Source organism: Bos javanicus, chromosome 13, assembly GCF_032452875.1.
Source record: "Bos javanicus breed banteng chromosome 13, ARS-OSU_banteng_1.0, whole genome shotgun sequence".
NCBI lineage: Eukaryota > Metazoa > Chordata > Mammalia > Artiodactyla > Bovidae > Bos > Bos javanicus.
In genome coordinates this window covers 43,334,687-43,355,113 of record NC_083880.1, presented here as the reverse complement: position 1 = coordinate 43,355,113, position 20,427 = coordinate 43,334,687, and the positions used below count along the sequence as shown (strand labels likewise).

Sequence of the window (20,427 nt, the reverse complement as noted above, 5' to 3'; positions counted from 1 at the left end):
TCCAGGTCATTAAGACCTTTTTTGTACGTTCTTCTGTGTATTCTTGCACCTCTTTTTCATCTCCTCTGCTTTTATTAGGTCCTTACCATTTCTTTCCTTTATTGTGCTCATATTTACATGAAAAGTTCCTTTGGTATCTCTAATTTTCTTGAAGAGACATCTAGTCTTTCTAATTCTATTGTTTTAGTCTATTTCTTTGCATTTTCACTTAAAAAGGCTTTCTTATCTCTCCTCGCTATTCCTTGGAATTCTGCACTCAGTTGGGTATATTTTTCCCTTACTCATTTGCCTTTCCCACTTCCTCTTTCCTCAGCTATTTGCAAGGGCTCCTCAGAGAGCCTTTTTGCGCCTTCTTGCATTTCTTTTTCTTTGGGATGGTTTGGTCACCACCTCCTGTACAGTGTTACAAACATCATCCATAGTTTCAGGAACTCTATCAATTTAATCCCTTGAGTCTATTAATCATTTCTATTATATCATCATAAGGGATCTTATTTAGGTCATATGTGAATGGTCTAGTGATTTTCCTACTACAGGGAGGGAATACAGGCCCACCTATAAACAGAAAATTGGATAAAAGATTTACTGAGCATGACCCAGCCTACCAGAGTAAGACTCAGTTTTCCCCACAGTCAGTACCTCCCATCAGGAAGCTTGAAAATCCATCACATGACAGACAGAGGAGCAAGAATTTCAATCCTATGGCCCTCAGAATGAAAAACACAATCACAGAAAACTAACCAAAATGATCACATGGGATCACAGTCTTCTGTAACTCATGAAACTATAAGTCATGCTATACAGGGCCACCCAAGATGGGCGAGTCATGGTGGGGAGTTCTGGCAAAATGTGGTTCACTAGAGAAGGCAATGGAACACCACTTTAGCATTCTTGCTGTGAGAACCCCATGAACAGAATGAAAAGGCCAAAAAGATATGACACTGAAGGATGAACTCCCCAGGTCAGGAGGTGCCCAATGTGCTACTAGGGAAGAGGGGGAAATAGCACCAGAAAGAATCAAGAGGCTGTGCCAAAGCAGAATTAATGCCCAGTTGTAGAGGTATCTGTTGGTGAAAGTATAAGTCTGATGCTGTAAAGAATAATATTGCATAGGAACCTGGAATGTTAGGTCTCTAATCCAGATAAACTGGATGTGGACAAACAGGAGATTGCAAAAGGAAACACGGACATTTTAGGAATCAGTGAACTCAAATGGACAGCAAATTTAATTCAGATGACCATTATATCTACTACTGTGGGCAAGAATCCCTTAGAGTAAAAGGAGAAGCCCTCATAGTCAATAAAAGATTCCAAATACAGTGCTTGGGTACAATCTCAAAAATGACAGAATGATCTTGGTTCACTTCCAAGGGAAATCATTTAACATCACAGTAATTGAATTCTATGCCCCAACCACAAATGCTGAAGAAGCTAAAGTTGAAAGGTTCTATGAAGACCTACAAGACCTTCTAGAACTAACACCAAAAAAAGATGTCCTTTTCATCATAGGGAGCTGAAATCCAAAAGTAGGAAGTCAAGAGATACCTGGAGTAACAGGCAAGTTTGGCTTTGGAGTGCAAACAACGCAAGGCAAAGGCTAACAGAGTTCTGTCAAGAGAACACTCTAGTCATAGCAGACAACCTCTTCCAACAACACAAGACCTGTTCTCTAGGGGCTGGAAAAGGTGATAAAATAGATTGCCCCCTACAACTTCCAGAAAAGAATGCAGGCCTGCTGGCCTTTGATTTTAGCCCATTGATTTCGAATTTCTGACCTCCACAAATGTAAAATAACAAATTGGTGTGTCAAGCCACAAAATTTGGCCATTTGTTGGAGCAGCAGAAGTAACTAATACAGACATGGTTCAAGTCAACCCACCTCCGTCTGCCGCATCATAGGTTTTCATCCCTCTGCTAGATCGTTCCTCTGACCTCAGAGCCAGGTGGTCATCTCCCCCAACTAGGAGCCTTTTCCACTTTTTTCAGCAACTGCCCAATTCCGCGGTCCTCGATACAGCAAAGTCTTTGAAAACTGTGTATACTCTATCATTGGTCTCTTCATGCCATTTCTTGAACCCACTCTACTCAGGGTTTGTCTCAGTATGTGTATGTGTATGGCAACCAGTATTGTTCAATACACTCCAGTATTCTTGCCTGGAGAACCTGCTGATAGAAAAGCCTGGCAGGCCACAGTCCGCAGGGTCACAGAGAGATGGACATGACTAAAGGGACCCCATATGCATAGACACAAGACTTTTTTTGCCTGTGACAGCTCTGCCCCAGTGAGGGTTGAGCATGAAGGTGGCAGAGTTGCTTGGGTTGTGGGGACCATGGTGGCGCCAAGTGTGCAGGGCTACGGACTGCCTCAGCCACTGGATTATTGGCCCTATCAGAGTCTTTTCTCAAGCCTCTGGCACCTGACGATCAGAAGGACTCTCGGCTAGTCTTTGCCCATAGCTCCGCGGTTCAGGCACTTAGAGGGCTCCCTTGCCTGGGGTCCTTCTCTGTTGTTCCATGCATCAGACACATAGAAGACCCCCCTCCCAGTGCACCGCTTCCTGCCCCAGGCTGGGGTCCTACTCTGTAGATCAGCAATCAGGCACTTAAAGGGGCACTCTGCGTGGGGTCCTCCTCTGTAGGTCCCTGCCTCAGGTGCTTGATGGGTCAGCCTCTCTATTGTTCAGCTGTGCATGCTGGTGTGTGGGGAGTGAGGCTATGGTGATGGCTCCATCCCCTACGCGTGACTCAGCAGTATCTCCTTGCTTCCATGTCTGCCTGGCTTTCCTCCACAGGCATTTCCCACCACAGTCTCCTCCCTCACATCTCCTCATCCGTCTCTCCACAGCAGCCCTTGCCCTGGGATTGCTCCACAATCCCTAAGCTCCAGCTCCCAGCCACTGTGCCTTCTAGGGGACTTGCATCCCTGTCCGGAGTGTGTATGTCTGCAGCAAGAACTGTCTGATTCTCATTCTATTCAGGCTGCCACAGATCAACTATTTCACACTCAGCCTTAAACGTTTCTCCTCTGACTCAGACAATTGCCCCGCTGTGGGGATTGGACTCCTGCTTCAGTTCTCCCACGCGCTGAGGGCAGGTCCAGTCCTACTAACACTCCAGGTTTTCCCCTTAGTTCCTTTGTCCTATGGAGTTTTGTGTGGTTCCATATATTCTTTTCTGCTGGTCAGGTCCTCCTGTCTGCTCTCAGCTGGTGTTCTGTATGCACTTCTGTGTCTGAAGTTGTATTCCTGATGTATCCGAGGAGAGAGATGTACTCCACGTCCACCTACTCATCTGCCATCTTGCTCCTCTACAAAGTGACTTTTCAAAAAACATCAGCTCATGTGACTACTATGCTCAAAACCCAAAATGTAATTGTGCATTTCTCTCAGAGCAAAGTCCTTTCAAAAATCTACATGACACAGACCCCCTGGCTCCACTGGCTCTCTGGCCTTCTCTTCAACTCCTCTCTCCCCACCTCACTAAACTCCACCCACATCAACTGACTTGCTGGCCCTTAAATGTTACATGAATACTCCTACTTCCTTGACTAGCATTTTCTGTTCCAGAGAAATGCAGGGAGCACTATATCTGTGTTTCAAGGCTCTTTCTTGTACAAATGAGAAGTTGTGTGGGATGAAGTGTAGTTGGCTCCTCTGCCTAACAGCTGTACAGAAATGGGAGAGATTGTGTAGAAATATCTCCTACAGGTACTTACCCATTTCTAACAGCTAAATACTCTTGATTTTGTTCACAGTCTCAGCCTCCACTAGACTATCAACTCAAGAATGTCTCATTTTAATTCATATCTATTGATAAAACAATTTCTAGGCAGACAATTAAGAAATTAAATGAATAAGATTTGCTGCCTTATAGTAAGCAAAATATAATGCTGGATTTGTAAATGGTATTTTTAGCTTACCAAGATAATTATGCTAAGTTAAAACATAAGTATACACCCTGTAGATTGAAGATTCCTTCTCTTTGTAAATAAAAACTCACATTTATATAGGAAAGTGCACCAAAGTATTATTAAAATGGTTAACCACGGCTTATTTTTATTTTTGATCCTTTGCCTTCTATTTCCTAATTTTCTGTAATTTGTATGTATTACCTTAATTATCAGAAAAATAGAAGTATTCTTACTTTGAAGTCTTTATTGTTTCATAAAGTGTTAAATGTTTTAAAAGGAAAAGCAAGCTTTCAAAATTTCTGACACTTCATTTAAGCACCTTCACAAAGTACAAAAATCTTCTTCACTGCCCTAGAAGCAAGACATTCTCAAAGAACCACGGTGAGAGCTGAGAGTCAATATTCTTCAGAGAATGGATAATCTGGGTGATCAACACCACTGAAAGAGAAGAAGGAAGATTCATTTCTTAAATCAGCCATGTTGTCGTAGAGAACATTGTTCTGTGAATGTGGTCAGCATGGGCTAAAACTCTAAATCTACAAGCAGGTCCCTCCTTCTCCCCTGACAAGCACACATGCAGGTGTCTGCTCCATGTGCACATGGCACATTCACATGTAATATTCACTCCACAGTGACAGGTAGTTTGACTCAGGTTACAATTTATACGAGAGCACAAGACATGGGACTAACTGTGGGCATCATTTCAGACACAGGTGGAACTTCTGTCTCTAGATGAGGAGAAGAATCACAGTGAACAAATTAGCTACTCTTTTTCACACATGCATGGATAAGCAGATACTGAAAACCCCCCAAAATTCAGGTGTCTCCTTTAAGGAATTTCTCATCTGTTGAAGAGATACCACATACACCTCAGTAATCACACAGCACAAAGTGGGATCATTATTTTCTTACTTTATAACATATTAAAACATTGCTTATTCAGCAATTAGTATTACTGCTGTTTTCCTTTTTTCCATGTTTGTACTTTTCATTCTAATGTGTCCTTTTAAATTCAATTTATTGTAAAGTGCATTTTTAGCAATTCCATGTTCCAGGAGCTGTGCTATTTAGTTGAGCCCACAAAGATAGGCATTCACGGCCCAGTGAAGGAGAACATAGAATTAAAAAGCCTTTGAGAACTCAAAAGCCTTTGAGTACAGAAGAGGAGCTTTCTGTGTTTTTTCCATGTATCATATCTTTTCTTAGAATCATGATATAGCTTTGCAACAACAGGGGCAGTTTTGAGATCCTTAACTGAAATTAAATCTTCATTTTGCCATTATTTGTATTCTCATTTCTCAAAACTCCCTTGCAAATTTCTATTTTGTCTCTTCAATCCTGATCTCCTTCTTCAGGAATTAGGCAGCTAGAGTCGCATGTTAGTGACTAAGTCAAAGTCCAGGTGATAGGGGCTTCCAAAGGGATGTACCCCTGATGGACAGAAGCTACAGTGGGGTAAGTGTTGACTCAGAAAACCAAACACCCAGCCGATCTTCCCTGGGTGTGTCCTGCTAAGGACACAGAAGTCATTCACTGGAGGGTCAGTTAATGACCTACTTGTAATTCAGTTTTGTGAAATTATAAGGATGAGGAAATGGGAGTTGGAATAGGGGAAAAGGCCAATGAAGAGATCAATTTGAAATAAATGGATAATGTCTTGGAGAAGAAATGCCCATTAGGGAGAAAACCCATCAGCCACTTAGGGGAGGGGGTTGAAGTAGGCCCCCTGTGACTTCTGAGCACTGATGCACATTGGCCTGCCTGGATCCCCTCCAGAAAAACATTAACATGACATTTTACGACTGTACGTGGGCAAACATCAACGTGGGCTTCCCGGGTTGTTCAGTGGTAAAGGACCCCACTGCCCATGCAGGAGACATGGGTTCAACCCCTGAGTTGGGAAGATCCCTTGGAGAGGGAAATGCCTGGGAAATCCCATGAACAAAAGAGCCTGGTAGGCTATAGTCCGTGGGGTTGCAAAAGAGTCAGACAGGACTTCTCAACTGAACAACAACAAAACATGAATGTAATGCATGATGGATTCATTCTTATATAGCTATTATTAATACAATCATTTTCCCCTGATACAAAAAGAATTAAAGATGAGACATGTTCACAGGTCCCTGAAAGAATAGTGGGCTGCAGGCACTATGCCCTTTGTGTTTCCTGGGTCCCTCCACCCTCAGAGGAGGTACACTAGGCACAGGGATTAGGGACACAAAGTAGTGAAATCACCATGATGTCTGGGAATTCTACTGATGGGCTGTCCTGGGCCCAAGTCACATTTCTGTTGGTCAGAGATGGAGCCTTGGAGGAAACCTCTGGTCTGAGGTCTGCAGGAAGCCCCTGGTTTACTCCTACACTGGAATTCAGGACTATCTTCCCAGAATTAAGCTTTTGAAAAGCTTAGTTCTCCTGCTGACCTGCCTGCTACAAAAAACAGTGTGTGTGTGAAATATCTGCAAGTCACTTACAATAGTATCTCGTTATATCTTATATTTCTGTGGATGCCATCAATTGCTTTCATGTCTTCTGGACTCAGCTCAAAGTCAAACACCTGGAAGGAAGGAATAATCACATTAACCTCTCCCCCAAGGAGACAGCCTCCCCCCTGGGGCTGGAGGTCTTTCCAGCTGGATAGAGACACGAGGAGGGGGCAGGGAAGCTGTGTTTGTCCTCAGCTTCCAGGAGAACAACCTGGGACCCTCTGCTGAGTTCTCACCTCTCCTTCCCACACCTTCTCCTTCCCTGTCCACCTCACAAACATTACAGTGCATCAGTCCCTTATCTTTCTAAGTAAATCACTTGTGACAGAAAACAAACTAAAATCTTCTTTTTCCAAACACATTGCCTTTGGACACTCCTGACTCAATACAAAATCAGATTGATTATATTCTTTGCAGCCAAAGATGGAGAAGTTCTATACAGTCAGCAAAAATAAGACCGGGAGCTGACTGTGGCTCAGATCATGAACTCCTTATTGCCAAATTCAGACTTAAATTGAAGAAAGTAGGAAAAACCACTAGAACATTCAGGTATGACCTAAATCAAATCCCTTATGATTATACAGTGGAAGTGAGAAATAGATTTAAGGGACTAGATCTGATAGACAGAGTACTTGATAAACTATGGGCAGAGATTCGTGACATTGTACAGGAGACAGGGATCAAGACCATCTTCATGGAAAAGAAATGCAAAAAAGCAAAATGGCTGTCTGAGGAGCCCTTACAAATAGCTGTGAAAAGAAGAGAAGCAAAAAGCAAAGGAGAAAAGGAAAGACATGCCCATTTGAATGCAGAGTTCCAAAAAATAGCAAGGAGAGATAAGAAAGCCTTCCTCAGCCATCAATGCAAAGAAATAGAGGAAAACAACAGAATGGGAAAGACTAGAGCTCTCTTCAAGAAAATTAGAGACACCAAGGGAACATTTCATGTAAAGATGGGCTCGATAAAGGACAGAAATCGTATGGTCCTAACAGAAGCAGAACATATTAAGAAGAGGTGGCAAGAATACACAGAACTGTACAAAAAAGATCTTCACAACCCAGATAATAATGATGGTGTGATCATTCACCTAGAGCCAGACATCCTGGAATGTGAAGTCAAGTCGGCCTTAGAAAGCATCACTATGAACAAAGAGGAGGTGATGGAATTCCAGTTGAGCTCTTTCAAATCCTGAAAGATGATGCTGTGAAAGTGCTGCACTCAATATGCCAGCAAATTTGGAAAACTCAGCAGTGGCCACAGGACTGGAAAAGGTCAGTTTTCATTACAATCCCAAAGAAAGGCAATGCCAAAGAATGCTCAAACTACCACACAATTGCACTCATCTCACACGCTAGTAAAGTAATGCTCAAAATTCTCCAAGCCAGGCTTCAGCAATATGTGAACTGTAAACTTCCAGATGTCCAAGCTGGTTTTAGGAAAGGCATAGGAACCAGAGATCAAATTTCCAACATCTGCTGGATTATCAAAAAAGCAAGAGAGTTCCAGAAAAACATCTATTTCTGCTTTATTGACTATGCTAAAGCCTTTGACTGTGTGGATCACAATAAACTGTGAAAAATTCTGAAAGAGATGGGAATACCAGACCACCTGACCTGCCTCTTGAGAAACCTATATGCAGATCAGGAAGCAACAGTTAGAACTGGACATGGAACAATAGACTGGTTCCAAATAGGAAAAGGAGTACGTTAAGGCTGTATATTGTCACCCTGCTTATTTAACTTATATGCAGAGTACATCATGAGAAATGCTGGACTGGATGAAGCACAAGCTGGAATAAAGATTGCCAGGAGAAACATCAATAACCTCAGATATGCAGATGACACCACCCTTATGGCAGAAAGTGAAGAGGAACTAAAAAGCCTCTTGATGAAAGTGAAAGAAGAGAATGAAAACATTGGCTTAAAGCTCAACATTCAGATAACTAAGATCATGGCATCTGGTCCCATCACTTCATGGCAAATAGATGCGGAAACAGTGGAAACAGTGTCAGACTTTATTTTGGGGGACTCCAAAATCACTGCAGATGGTGATTGAAGCCATGAAATTAAAAGACGCTTACTCCTTGGAAGGAAAGTTATGATCAACCTAGATACCATATTAAAAAGCAGAGACATTATTTTGCCAACAAAGGCCCGTCTGGTCAAGGCTATGGTTTTTCCAGTGGCCATGTACAGATGTGAGAGTTGGACTGTGAAGAAAGCTGAGTGCCAAAGAATTGATGCTTTTGAACTGTGGTATTGGAGAAGACTGTTGAGAGTCCCTTGGACTGCCAGGAGATCCAACCAGTCCATCCTAAAGGAGACCAGTCCTGGGTGTTCATTGGAAGGACTGAGGCTGAGGCTGCAACTCCAGTACTTGGGCCACCTCATGCAAAGAGTTGACTCATTGGAAAAGACCCTGACACTGGGAAAGATTGAAGGCAGGAGGAGAAGGGGAAGACAGAGAATGAGATGGCTGGATGGCATCACTGACGCGAGGACATGAGTTTGAGTGAACTCCAGGAGTTGGTGGTGGACAGGGAGGCCTGGCATGCTGCGATTCATGGGATCACAAAGTGTCAGACACGACTGAGTGACTGAACTGAACTGAACTGAACTGACTCAATACCTGAACCTGAGCTAACATTAAACTGATTAACTCTCCCCAACATGCCCTGAGGGTGACAACATTCAGCTGAAGCACTGTGGGAAGGAGGCTCCCTGTGAAAGCCTATTCAAGACTCTGATATCAAACTATTCATTATCTATGACTGAATCTAACAAAAACTTTATGTAAATGTGTTTGTGGAGAAAGTTATGAGAAATGTTTAACATTAAAGAAACCTAGATAATTAAAAATTCATATCATATTCATGATATAGAAAGCTCAATTTTGTAAAGAAATTCATTTTCTCCAAATGATCTAGTATGTCAGTGCAACATGAACCAAAGACTTGAGCATGTATTCTTCCCTGGGAGTTGGTAAAGTGATACTCAATTTGCAATAAAAGAGAGCTAAACAAAAGCAATCAGGACATTCTTAAAAAATAAAAAATTATTCTGAAAAGCATACTTATTTTCACTTTAATAGCACGGTACAGAAAACAGAATAGTTAAATAGAAGAGAGACACCAGAAATGTACTTCTGGACACTTGATATATGACAGAGTTGACAATGAAAATCTGTGAGGAAATATGAAAATTTAGGTTTAAATTTAAATATACGTAAAGGTGTATGTCAGAGAAGGCAATGGCACCCCACTCCAGTACTCTTGCCTGGAAAATCCAATGGGCAGAGGAGCCTGGTGGGCTGCAGTCCATGGGGTCGTACAGAGTCGGACACAACTGAAGTGACTTAGCAGCAGCAGTAGCAGTAAAGGTGTATGTATCTATTTTCATATTATCTTAGATAATCAGTTCCAGCTAGATTACCAAACCAAATTTAAATGGAAACACGGAAACAATTGATCAGGGGACAATTTCCCTTCCCCTTGACTTGGCCTGACCTGTAACCTGTGGCACTAAACAGTGATATTTCCCAGAAGTGCTGAGTCAGATCTGAGCCCAGACAGGAAGAGGATTTTTTCCCTAATCACTGACAGGATCACAGCACTGTGCTGAGATGAAGACCAAGTCAGTTGACAACAGTCTAGCCAAACATATATGAAAAACTATTCAGAGAAGCATGCATACTCCTCTAACAGGAGCCACATCCACCTGCTAAAGCAGAACTGCCGAGCTGCTCTGCACTGAACTGCAAATGCATAAGAGAGCCCAACTAAGAGGACAACAGCTTAGTTGAGTGCAGGCTGATTGTCAAACCCCAGAATCAAGAGAAGCATAACTGATCTCTACATTAAATTCTGAAATTGGGGAGTTTTCTGTGCAGCTACTCTAAGGGGACAATATTGGTCTCCCACACAGAAGTCTAAATAGAAACAACCTAGCTAAAGTGGACAAAGTCTTGAAGAGGAGCTTCTCAAAGGCAGAAACTCATGGAGATTAAATGTATGAAGATGCAACCTTGTTAGTATTCAGGGAAATACTCTGTTTTCCCCTCTACCATGTTAAATTAAAAGGAGAGCCTTGTGACCTGGAGGAGGGCCCTCACCCAACCACACAAGCCCCCTGACCTCAAGACTCTAGCCTTATAAATGTGAGAAAGAAATTTCAATTTTTTCTCAGCCACTCAATCTGTGGTATTTTGTTGTAGCAGTCCAAACAGCCTAAAAAATTCACAGTTTCATCAATTGAGAACAAAGAAAATAAGATGTCATTTGCATAAGGTGACAGAATAAATTGCAGAAATAACACTGGAAATAAATCTCTGTTATATGTGCAACCTTGGCTCAGATGGTAAAGAATCTGCCTGAAATGCAGGAGACTCCAGTTCGATTCCTGGATTGGGAGGATCCCCTGGAGAAGGAATAGGTTACTCCAGTGTTCTTGGGCTTCCCTGGTGACTCAGACAGTGAAGAATCTGCCTGCAATGTGGGAGACCTAAGTTCAGTCCCTGGGTTGGGAAGATCCCTTGGAGGAGGGCATGGAAACCCACTCCATTATTTTTGCCTAAAGAATCCCCATGGACAGACCAGCCTGGCAGGCTACAGTCCATGGGGTCGCAAAGAGTCAGACAAGACTGAGCAACTGAGCACACACACTGTCCAACGTTAACCCTCTCCAGCCATGCCACCTTTCTTGTTGCCACATCAGGAGGAGAAAACTACCAGGAATACACACAAGGCATTCATGCACAGGGGAGAACAGGTGACTTGTCTTGACTCAAGGAAAGTCTTGAGAGATGGACAAAGAATGACCCTCATGAAGGATATTCCTTAGGAGCCCTCTGTCCACAGCCCCACTCATCATCACCTGTATGTTCTCTTTGATCCGCTTCTTGTTGAAACTCTTGATCAGAACCACAACCCCACGTTGTATCTGGTAGCGAAGGGCAACCAGAGCAGGGGTCTGCTTGTTCTTTTTGGCAATGGCACAAAGAACCGGGTCCTCCAAGAGAACGGGGTGATTCTGGTTCACCCTGGAAGGAAATTCAGAAATGCTGAGGAGCTGAGACTAAATTCTCAGTTTCTAAGGAGGCTTCTCAAACAGGCCTAGTAGGTCCACTCTAGACCAGTGCTTCTCAAAGTGTGCTCCAGGGACCAACATCATCAGTATCACCTGGGATCTTGTTAGAAATACAAATTCCATGACTTAGTTGAAGACAAACTGAATCAGAACCTCAACTGGGTCACCTCTCATTCTGTGTTTACAAAGTTCTGCATGTAATTCAGATTCATGATTGAGTTGAGACCAGTACTGCCAAACTTGTGGAATTTTTTATTTACTTCTCGGTTATTGATTTTCTTTGATAATCAAGACCATGAGTAGAGAAGAAGAAAAATACCAGGAAATTTTTTAATGTCACTTTTCTAGGCTTTGACAAAAACTGAGTAGTCCCAGAATGACAGTCATTTATTTCATCATTATTCTCCTAGAGATGTTTACATAATTGGTTCAAATTGAAATTTTTTTCTAGCATGATAGACCTAGGAGTTACATATTATTGTCCCAATTTTAGACATAAGGTAAGTGAGGTTTGGAATATCTATTTTTAGAAATGCATTCATTAGTTAATAAGCAAAATCATGACATAAGCTTGGGTTTCTGGTCTCAACTGGGAGATTATGTACAGATTTTAATGTAATTGATGAATCTACAAGAAGGAGACCTGGGTTGGGTCCCTGAGTCAGAAAGATCCCTTGGGGAAGGGAATGGCTACCCACTTCAGTATTCTTGCCTGGAAAATCCCATGGACAGAGGAGTTTGGTGGGCTACAGACTATGAGGTCGCAAAGAGTCAGACACAACAAGCAACTAACTCTTTCACACAAGCTAATACAGTGTAGAGAAACTGTCTGGGTGATGAGAAGATAAAAGGGAAGAAATCAGTCCATCCTTCCCTTTTATTCCCCCTGCCTGTGAGAGTTATCTCCAGACCACTGAGTACTGTATGATTGAAACCATTTCCTCAAAAACTGAATTTTAGGTAAACACCGTGTTGTCTTCCTTAGGGTTCATTACCATCCTTTTATTCTTTGGGATCCCAAAGCACTATAGGCAACAAGAACAATATCACGGGACTTGCAGAAATCCAACAGTTTACTCTGGTTGAGATAAGGGTGACATTCCACCTGTAGAATGCCAACAGAGAAGAGTGTCAGATTATTCGGGAAAGTAATATTAATAAAACAGAGAAAATTAAAAGTTTAAAAAAATGCTAAAGGAAAAACTACAACTTAAATATAAACTTGAAATATCAACATCAAGATAAAAATTGAGAGAAGTGTGCTTAAAAGTTAATTTTATGATAGACTTGGATGAGAGAACCATTCCAAGCTTGAGTAGCTCACAAGGTGAGCTCTACATATGAGTAAATGTTTCTGAGTAAATATTTTATTGATCATTAATATCACCATGAGCCTTTGACTTCAGTCTTTCACCTGGATGACTTTCATAGTCTTCAGCACATTTTCGGTACTGAAGACCCAGAAAAGCTGAAACACTAAGACTAAGGATTCAGCCATCCAAACCCCACACAAATTTTAAACCAATATTATCCGATTTAACTTTCTTTACACTCCATGCCATGTTTCGTGGTCCTCCTTCCCTTCCACAGTTGCCTCCCAGGCACTTTCAACATCCATTTCTGGACACCCTTTAGGCTCAGGTAAACACCGCCTTCCTCTAAGTTCTGGGTGACTAGTCTAACCCTTCTTCACCTTCTCTCAGTCTCCACAATTTAGCAGGACCCCCTCCCCAGCTTTTCCACCCAGACTTTATCAAACAGGGATACCATTGTGGGTTCTATTCATAGTATTCCATCCATACAGAGGCTCTGCCCTCTAGAATATTCTGTCCACTAAGGTCGGATGAACAGGAGGGGAGGACAGACAGACATCAGGCTCCAGGGCAAGAAGGAGGTTGTGAAGAGCAGGAGGGAAAGGAGCCGAGCTGCTCACCTGGTTGCAGACGGGCTTGTACTTGAGCCCCGGCTTGTTCAGGATCTTCTCCAGCTGCTTGTGGTTGAAGTTGGACACCCCAATGGACTTGGTCAGCCCTGCGTCCTTACACTTCTCCAGGGCCTAGGGAAGAAGGAGGTGTGCACAGTCATTTAGAATGGGCAATAGAGCAAAAATAAATGCTGAAAATTATCTGTCAACAGGGTCACCCATCAAGAATTAGCATTGATTATCAAGAGGAAAAATGAAATTGTGACACAAAAACAACAATTACCATTTCCTCCTTAGAAAAATCCCTAAGAAGACATATTACATAGAAGGAAAGAGATGCCTGTCTTCACTGTCCCATATTCTCCTCCTTTGTTCCTCTCTGTGAGCATTCCAGCAATGGTTTCCTCCCCAAAACCCCAGCATCACAACCCTTAGATTCATGAACTGCTGACTCTGATGGTCCACAGCCCATTCTCACAGGTGGAAGAAATGAAGGAGGTTCCCCCTCTCCTGGCTCCTCCCCTGATTTTCTCCTCCCCAGACTCACCTCCCATGTGCGACAGAGATCCACTGAGTCTAATATTATTTTTCCATTTTCATCTTTTGGAAGCAATTCCTCCCCTGGCTGGAATAGAGGTAGTTGTTTTAGAGATGTCACAAAGTAATATCTCTACATTTAGCCTGGCTGCTTGGCACCAGGTAGTAAACCTCCATGAGGTAGGGGTTACAATATTCTGGATACTAGTATTTGCATATATGGAGTTGTAAGCAATGTCTTTAGGAGGGAGACATATTCTAATCTCTTACATTTAATATATGTATATGTTGTAATAAATATGTTTTTCTAGGTCCTAAAAGGGAATTCCCATGACTTTTGTGGATTTTGTCTGTTCCTTGTACTTGTCTCTTTTGAAATGCTTCTCTTGAGTTGGAAAAGGCAGTAAGTTACATGACATAATTTCCAGAATAAAAATTTCAATCTTGATATGACTAGATAATCAGACTTCCTTTTCCATCTGAGCCTCAGATGCCCTAGGGCAGGCATGTGAACCAGCAAGGCTCTCGTTAGGTTTATATGGAATGTGGAAGATCCAGACATGCTCTCAAACGTTCATGACCATGAGCCTTGAGCTGCCCCAAGACTATATTTGCCACCAGTTGAAAATGTCACTAATGTTCATGAATAAATGCCATTTGCTTTATTTTAAAAATAAAGTGAATCATGAGTAATGCCATGATGTCTGTGTGTGCTAAGTTGTTTCAGTCGTTTCTGACTCTGTGTCCCCATGGACTGTAGCCCACCAGGCTCCTCTGTCCATAGGATTCTCCAGGCAAGAATACTGGAGTGGGTTGCCAGACTCTCCTCCAGGGGATCTTCCCAACCCAGAGATCAAACCTACATCTCCTGAAGCTCCTGCATTGCAGGCAGATTCTGTACTGATGAGCCAAAAGGGAAGCCTCCAATGTCATGATAAGAGATAGAAAAAATAGACATTTCTGAAGAGTACAGCAAAGCCTTAAATCTATCCATGACTTGGACTTCCCATCTACATAGTCCTCTAAGCTATTTTGCATAGGATGGCTTGAGTAGATTTCTGTAACTTAAAATCAAGAGTTCTATATAACACAGATTTTTGTTGTTGTAGTTTCATTGTGGGTTTGCTTTTGTTTTGGGGTTTTTTTGTTTTGTTTTGTTTTGTTTTGTCTCATGTTTATGGTATCTTAGTTCGCCAAACATGGATTGCACTCCTTCCCTCAACTCAGCTTTCCTCAGCAGTGGAAGCATGGAGTCGTAACTACTGGACTGCCAGGAAATTCCCATCTACATAATAATACAGCATAATGACACAGTTCTTAAAGTTTAAGTGCAGTCTATAACTTCATCATGAAGACAAGCAACAGTGTAGGCAAGGTTTCTAAGTCCCTGTAATGTCTGCTAGTTTTAGATCCATCCAGATGGAGCACCACCAAATCTGCTCAACTCGAATGGGTGAAAGAGGAGAAGAACTCATCACATTCGATGTAAGATTGTGTCATTGCTCATCATGGCTGCACCAAACTCTTGTTTCATGAAATCCCTAGAGACTCAGGAGTCATATTCAGGACTGTGTGCAGAACTCATCTATTTCTATTTCCTCAAGTTTTTAAGGCAGACACTGAGAGATTCTTTAACTCCTTTCTCTGGGAGGTGTGTAAGGGATTCAAAGAAAATCAGTAAAAAGATGATCATGAATGATTATTAGGGGGATTCTACCCTAGTGAAACCCTCTCTACAACCTACTAAGACAAATATTAATTCAACCATCCATGTAAGTTGATACACATTCTAAAAAAAAGAAGTAAAATAGAAACAATCACACAAATTTGCAACCTTCATGGACATTGGGAAATGAATGAGATAGAGATCAACATAATCCAGTTGAAGATCTTTCAGTGACTTTTCCAAGGCTGGTTGGACCAAATCTGGTCGAAGGAAAGTGCACCAAAGCTGCAGAGAGTAAAGAATGGAAGCTGTGTTAATAATACTTCAGGAAATTTTGGGAGGGGGGAGGGGGGCTTACCACATGGCTTTTCGGATATTACTTCACTGACCAAGGATTGAACCTGGACTCGTGGCAATAAAGCACCGAGTCATAACCATTGGACCACCAGGGAATTCCAATACTTTAGGAATGTAATAATAAACATGGGTCACCAAACAACTCTTCACCAAACAATGATCCTATTATACAATAGTCACCTGGGCATAATCAGTTGCCCACATGTGCACATGCACAACACATACAGCACCTTTGAAGTGTAGAATATGTCTTCTCTCTTCACAGTGCCGTCTGCAATCTTGCTTCGAATGGCCTGGCCAACTTGCTCTTCAGTCTGGTACACACGAGCACAGTCAATATGGCGGAACCCAACCTCTATAGCGAATTTGGTTGCCTCCAGAGCTTCGCTCCTAGGAACCTACATGAGCAACAAAGGTAGTACTTACATATTCACATGGTTAAAAGATTGCTAAAGTACAAGCTTTAGTCTTCCCAAGATTCAACTTTTCTTTGGGTAGTTCTGTATGCATGGTGATGAACTCATGACAGTTTGCTGAATGTTCCTGGTCAGTAATTAAATGGATACCCAGGAACTCATCAACCCCAGGCAATTAGTGGTTGATCACAGGTATCAGAGGACCCAAAGACCACCTCCAGGTTCAGTGATTTGCTGTTAGAACTCAATGGACTAAACATAAAGTTGTAGTCGTGGATAGGATTTATACTGTGAGACATTTGAAGCGAAATTGACAAAGGTATAAGATGTATGATAAAAGCATCAAGAAACAAACTGGAAGCTTCTAAGGCTTCTGGCTACCACTGAAGCTACACAGAATACACCAAAAAAAAAAAAAACTGTATCTATTCACGGTATCACTCAGTAGCTCAGAAGTTGCTCAGTCTTGTCTGACTCTTTGACACCCCATGGACTGTAACCTGGCTCCTCTGTCCATGGGATTTTCCAGGCAATAGTACTGGAGTGGATTGCCATTTCCTTCTCCAGGGGATCTTCCCGACCCAGGGATCAAACCCAGGTCTCCCACATTGTAGACAGATGCTTTACCCTCTGAGCCACCAGGGAAGTCCTCTTTGTATTCAAGGTATACAAAGCAATATTTTCATACAAGTGCATGCAAGCTAAGTTGCTTCAGTCATGTCCAACTCTTTGCCACCCTATGGCAACCACAGCCCACCAGGCTCCTCTGTTCAAGGGATTCTCCAGGCAAAAATCCAGGAGTGGATGGCCATGCCCTCCTCCAGGGGATCTTCCCAACCCAGGGATTCAACCCTTAACCTCTTATGTCTCCCGAATTGGCAGGTAGGTTCTTTACAACCAGCACCAGGTGGCACTAGTGGTAAAATAGTGTAAGTACCGCTTATAATTACCCACTGTTACTGATGATCACAATCAAGCTACCAGGAGATCCATCACCTCACATAGCTGACTTTTGAGGGGGTTTGTAAGAACACTAAAGATCTGCTCTCTTAGCAAATCTCAAGATAGAATCCATTATTATTAACTGGGGTCACCGTGCTGAACATCAGGGGTCAAGACTTCTTCATCTCAAACTGAAGGTCTGTCCCTTTGACCAACATCTTTCCCTTTTTCCAGCCTTGTCCTCAACTTCTGGTCACCATTCCTCTACTCTCTTCTTCTGTGCATTCCACTTTTTTAGATTTCACCCGTAAAAAGATCATGAAGTATCTGTCTTTCTATTTCTGGCTTCTTTCATTTAACTTAATGTTCTCCAGGTTGATCTGTGTGGTTGCAAATGGCAGGATTAACTTTGTTTTTAATGCTGCATAATACTCAATTTCTTTTTATGTGATTCAGAATCTTTCCTGTTTCAAGGATCTAAATAATTTGTGTAACTTCCCTCTGTTGGGTCTAGTCCTGGTTTTTGTTAAATACTCAGGTATTTGGGACTGTACCAAGGAATGAACCGGTGAGCTTCAGTATAGCTGGTCCCTTCCCTCCCCTCATCCCACTTTGCACTACAAGGAAACAAGCCCAGTCTTCTGTCTTGAAAGGGTCTCTGAATATTTTCTTCTGTTTTATAGATGAAGAAGTGAGACACAAAGTTTAAGGACCAGGCAGCCCCTTGTCACAGCTACATACTCTAAAGACCAGATGGACAGCAAACTTTCTGGTTTCCAGTCTAGAGACTTGTCCACTAGCCCCTCATGTCCAAGCACTGAAAACTATACTTTAATAAAAAGCCACTGCAAAACCCAAGAATATATTACAAAGCCTGGCCTGTAAGACTGTAGTGTATCCCCTCAAATGACACTGTAATTCCCATAAGAAGAAGTAGTCAAGCAGAAACTGAAGTACAGGGTAAAACACAGCTGGAATGTGTCTGGCCTGGGACCAAGCAGACACCCCACAGTAGAAAAGCAATTCTCTCCCATTAGTTTTCAACCATTTCATCTTCAGGACCTTTTACCTCAAATATTTCTCTGGGTCATGTCTTTTTGGAAGGAGGAAGGAGTTCTGGAACTAATAAAATACACAGAGAAACCCGACCATTGCAATCCCCCTCAGAGAGAAGCAGCTTACAGTCAGTGTTCTCGACACCCGAGTCTCACCTCTTGTGCCAAGTTGGGAAAGAGACAGAAACTGCAGGGGAACCCAGAGTAATCTGCAGGTGAGCACAGCCTCAGACCCTGATGCAGAGTGAAGACTGGATGCTCTCTTCCCTTTCACAGGGTATGGTTCTAGCCTGGTTAGTGGAACCACATGATCCTCCCAGAGTCACACAGGAACTCAGTGCTTGACAACCCAAGTCCCCTTCCTCTCATGTTACATCCACTACTATTTATATCTCAACCCCAAACCACTACTCTTACCTCCTCAGGTGCAGCGGTGCCAAATCCCAGGACAGGAATGAAGTGGCCGTCATTAAGCTTCACCTTCTGGCTTTTGAGATCCATTGCCTGTTGCTCCTCTAACTAAGCAGAGTGATTTTTTTCTTCAACCTTTACAAGTTATAAATAACAGAAAGGTAACATACCAGCTGCTCTGTCAAATGTTAGCACGTATATTATAGAAGGAGTAGGATTAAATCCGTACACATGGAGTAAGAAGAGGATTGAAGTGAGTTAAACAACTTGTTTCCTTTTTTAATCCATATAACCTTCAGTTCAGTTCAGTTGACTCGCTCCGTCATGTCCGACTCTTTGCAACCCCATGAATCACAGCACGCCAGGCCTCCCTGTCCATCACCAACTCCCTATAACCTTAAGTATTATGTAATGATGAGATTGGCTGAACAATTATTGACCATATGCCAAACTTCCACACAGCAACTGTTTTCCATTTTTCTATTATGAAGCCCAATCTCAATCAAACATCAATTGAAACAACTATCTTTCAGAACAAACATACACACATACATAAATCACACAATCTAAAAGTGTTTAATAAGCATTTTTTTAAATGTTACCTCTTAATAAAGAATCAAAACTTCAAATGAAACTAAATTTGCCTTTTTACATTTCCCACCAGCAATATTATTTGCTTTACAGATCTGACAGTGGTGAAATACTGAACAGGATATGGAAACCAGACATTATGGCAAAATACTTTTAGAAGATTAATTATTAATAGCTTTAGGATACCATGTGCAATGTACAAACAGACTCTTGAGTGTTTATACCTTGTACCTAGCTATGTAACTTCTAGAGTACTCTCATATTGTAACTGATGCATATTTTACATAATTTACTATCTTGTGCAACATTATTCATAAAAGAAAAACCTATAAAAAATTGACAAATTTGGGACAGAAAAGGAAACTGTGATGCACTGATACTTGGGGACATTGTGAAGACAAATAAAATTTAACATGTACAGTGATACCAGCAAAATGGTGAGCTAGGAGGATCAATTTCTCCCTTGGAAAGGCAAGAAAAGAAAGAGAAGGCAGCTGAAAAACCTCATAGGAGTTCTGGGAAACAGTCACAGATCTACAGCAACAAAGTGAACACACAACTAGGAAAAATCCAGACTAGAACGGTAGGAAATTTCATCATGTATTTACTCACATGTACTCTCCTGCCTGGGGAAGTGCAGTTCTGATCAGCTCCCAGTTGCCTCCCTCAAACCAGAGTGATAGAAAACCTTATCTGCAACCTACTTTGGGGCTACCTGGAGACTGGTGTCTGTTTTACTGAGCTTAAACTGAAGAGTAGCTGGAATGGGTATTACAGCTGCAGAGGGGGGAGCTGTATATGGGGCCAGGGACAAAGGAATAAGGGTGGAGACATAGACTATATCATGTATTAATAAAATCTTGAATAGAACTGGGGTGTGGATTTGGGGAGATAGTAAGGCGTTCAAAAACAGTCATAAGTACACCGGATTCAAAAAGCCACCCAGATGCTGACTCAGAAATGAACTGAATTGCCCTAAACTTTCCTGTTGGGCTGATACAAGGACTAAGTGCATGCCAAGCAAACTAGTGAAAGCCAGTCAGGACAA

At 42.1% G+C, this 20,427-nt stretch overlaps 2 protein-coding genes across 3 annotated transcripts in view; both read right to left on the bottom strand.

The window, feature by feature from the left end:
* Window positions 1-20,427, bottom strand: part of ASB13 (ankyrin repeat and SOCS box containing 13) — a 300,312-nt gene that overhangs the window by 29,898 nt on the left and 249,987 nt on the right. The window lies entirely within an intron of this gene.
* LOC133259242 (prostaglandin F synthase 1-like) lies at window positions 4,135-20,163 on the bottom strand. Of its 2 annotated transcripts, XM_061436478.1 has the most exons (10): window positions 19,992-20,163; window positions 18,795-18,923; window positions 16,195-16,362; window positions 15,776-15,892; window positions 13,952-14,029; window positions 13,414-13,536; window positions 12,476-12,585; window positions 11,268-11,433; window positions 6,385-6,467; window positions 4,135-4,348 (listed from the first exon to the last, which is right to left on the bottom strand). In XM_061436478.1, exons 2-10 carry the CDS (start codon window positions 18,876-18,878, stop codon window positions 4,306-4,308), a joined length of 972 nt encoding a protein of 323 aa, XP_061292462.1. In that variant the 5' UTR covers window positions 18,879-18,923; window positions 19,992-20,163; the 3' UTR covers window positions 4,135-4,305. The 2 variants fall into 2 exon arrangements, with proteins under 2 accessions (XP_061292462.1, XP_061292463.1); XM_061436479.1 differs by lacking the exon at window positions 6,385-6,467.

What these genes read in the sequence shown, in the direction of transcription:
- LOC133259242 (XM_061436478.1), bottom strand. Translation starts at nt 18,878, where the DNA reads ATGGATCTCAAAAGCCAGAAGGTGAAGCTTAATGACGGCCACTTCATT. An exon ending in ACATATTCTACACTTCAAAG is followed by an intron (nt 15,893 to 16,194) that starts GTGCTGTATGTG and finishes TACTCTCTGCAG; the next exon opens with CTTTGGTGCACTTTCCTTCG. An exon ending in ACAAGCCCGTCTGCAACCAG is followed by an intron (nt 12,586 to 13,413) that starts GTGAGCAGCTCG and finishes GGCATTCTACAG; the next exon opens with GTGGAATGTCACCCTTATCT.